Raw genomic sequence first — 2,500 nt, forward strand, 5'->3', positions numbered from 1 at the left:
CGGAGCCGAAAAGTAGTTCACCGAGGAGGCCAAACAGTACATGACGATCTTCTGCACCTTACACTTTTCCAACAGATCGGCCACATAGTTGGCCAGATTCTTGCCGACGTCCTTCAGTACCGCCAGCAGCTCGCTGAAGATGGTCGTCATTAGCTCAATACATTCTAGCTGAATCTTTGCATTCGTGTTGAAATCGTCGCGCGATGGCATTTGCCCCTTGCCATCCTTACAGTCCGTTTGATAGCTCCGCGTATAGTACAGCAGCACCGTTAAGATCACCTCCAAGTACATACACCCGCGATAAAGATGCTGGTGCTCGGAATCATCGCGTGCCTCCGTGAATCCCTTTCCAAACACATTGCGCCGATGACGCAGCAGTAACGATTTGATCTGACCACTTGAAACCGACGTAGTCACCGAGAGACAGAGGAAGAAGCGAGCATCGTTAGTCAGAATGTTACGTAGCGTTTCAATTGTATAGAGGATCTGCTTCGTGTTGAACACTGATTCATAGACGAGAAAGTGCGTGTGGAATGGATAGAGTTTGTTTCCGTTGCGCCAACTCTTGATTCTGGTAAACGAGATCCGTGGAACGGGGGAATTGTCAGTTTCTACATTTGCATCTCCCACTTCGGCCACTTCTCCGCCTTCACCACCGATTGAGGCTTTGTTTGAATTATCTGCCGTTACTGCAGTAGTGGTGGTTGTAGCGGTCATCGTTATACTACCATCGTCATTCGTGATTTCATCCATCGTTGTCGTACTATTCAGTGATGCGGGAATTCCATTGGTCAGTGTGTACGATGAACCCGACAGCAGCGAATCATCACCTAGCGTTCCGGAGCCCACCGAGTTGCCCGAGGAAATAAGATAAGTTTTGCGGTTCCGAAAACGATCGCTTGACTTGCTGATAAAATCCACAATGGGACCGTCCTCGACGTAGCGCTTAATCGGTTCATTGTCATATCCCCCCACATTACCACGCAATCGACCATTCCGCAGTCGAGATCCATGACCACCAACGAACTGTGATCGACGAAGGTGGTGGTGCTGATCCGTTTCACTATCATTGCCATCGTCTAAGTCTGACGTTGATCGATGAAAATCTTTCTTCAGCTGCGACGCAACGCTCGTCGACCCCGTGGCTAGTGAATTTGGCTCCGAAATGCCACTGTCCGCATCTGCGGTTGCTGCTAACAGGCCCATCGAATTGGAACGATTGCGCATAGCACTGGTTCCTTTCGCGATGGCCAACTGTTCCGATTCGAGGGGATTTATGATCACAGAAATCTTGCCATACTGTCCCCCATCGTCGACGGTACCAACTGTTCCGCCAGTCGTGGCAGTGGCAATTGACGATGCGGACGATCCTTTCTTGCCCGTGGTCTCGGTGGTAACGTAGTTCGATACGATGAGTTGAGTACTACTGCTACTAGCAGATCCATTGTTTCCAGCACCAAGACCCGTGCTGTTGCTGCTGCCTTTAGAGCTTCCACTACCGCCACTGCTGCTACTGTTGCTGCCACCGATGGACACTCCGAATATTTTTTTCTGTATCGATCGAATCGGACTACGTTTCTTGCCTAGCCCTGCCGCCGGATCCATGTGATACCGGATCTGGCCATCTTCTGAGCTGACTGCAAAGCACGCCTGATTCAATTGCACATCTGCATCGGCTAGCAACTCCTTTTCCCATTCGCTCATCCCACCCCCGCCACCAGCATCATCCTGCTCCAGCCCAACGCCTCGTAATCGCTTGGGACAGAAAATGCTTAACCGTTTGGTGCTCTCATTGAGTAGCGTCTTCAGCAACAATTTCAAAATGCGTCCTATATCACCACGCACCAGTGCCTCGCGAAGCCAGTTGGACGTTTTCACTTGTATCGAAACGTTTCTTGGCAGGGTAAGCGAGTCCAGTACTAGGTACAACAGCTTCTCGAACTCGTTCCCGTGATACGTATCACGACCGAGCTTCCACAGAAGTTGAAACTTGCGAAAACCATCCGAATCGATTTTGAGCTCCGTTTTGGCCAACGTCGGTATCTGCCACAGGCCCTGCAATGCGGTCGGGCGTTTAGCACGATCAGATTTTCGCTCCAAAATCTCCCGGTAATGGCTGTCGGCATCATCGTCGTCATCGAAAAGGTTCTGTGGTACCAGTAACCGATCGATAATGACACTTTCCGTAAAGCGACTGTCCAGGCAGTTGTGCAATCGGTAGAGCAGTTGACTAATGGTTCTCGCTTCGGGTCGTGCTGCATCCAGATAACCCCACAGCATGGTCGTCAGCACCTGGAACACTTTCGTGCGTCGCTCCAAACAGTTCACATGTGACAGTTTCAACAGCGGCATCATCAATACGATGGTTTTACCCGATCCAGACTCCTTCGAGGACTTACGCCCATTAGTGCGCAGTAAACCAATCATGTCGATCAGGGTTTGGGCGGCAGAAAGTTGGGTGTCGAGATCGCTCACGAAAACGGTCAGAACGGTTAGTGCC

The 2,500-nt window shown here is 50.7% G+C and overlaps 1 protein-coding gene across 2 annotated transcripts in view; it reads right to left on the minus strand.

Annotated features, from left to right (window-relative positions):
• Window positions 1-2,500, minus strand: part of LOC125956841 (protein dopey-1 homolog) — an 11,065-nt gene that overhangs the window by 4,357 nt on the left and 4,208 nt on the right. For both annotated transcript variants that reach the window (XM_049689066.1, XM_049689065.1), the window contains exon 2: window positions 1-2,500. This exon is cut by the window's left edge and continues 1,752 nt beyond it; it is cut by the window's right edge and continues 2,788 nt beyond it. In XM_049689066.1, the coding sequence (XP_049545023.1) occupies window positions 1-2,500 (2,500 nt within the window).

Source organism: Anopheles darlingi, chromosome 3 (genome assembly GCF_943734745.1).
Source record: "Anopheles darlingi chromosome 3, idAnoDarlMG_H_01, whole genome shotgun sequence".
NCBI classification, from domain to species: Eukaryota; Metazoa; Arthropoda; class Insecta; order Diptera; family Culicidae; genus Anopheles; species Anopheles darlingi.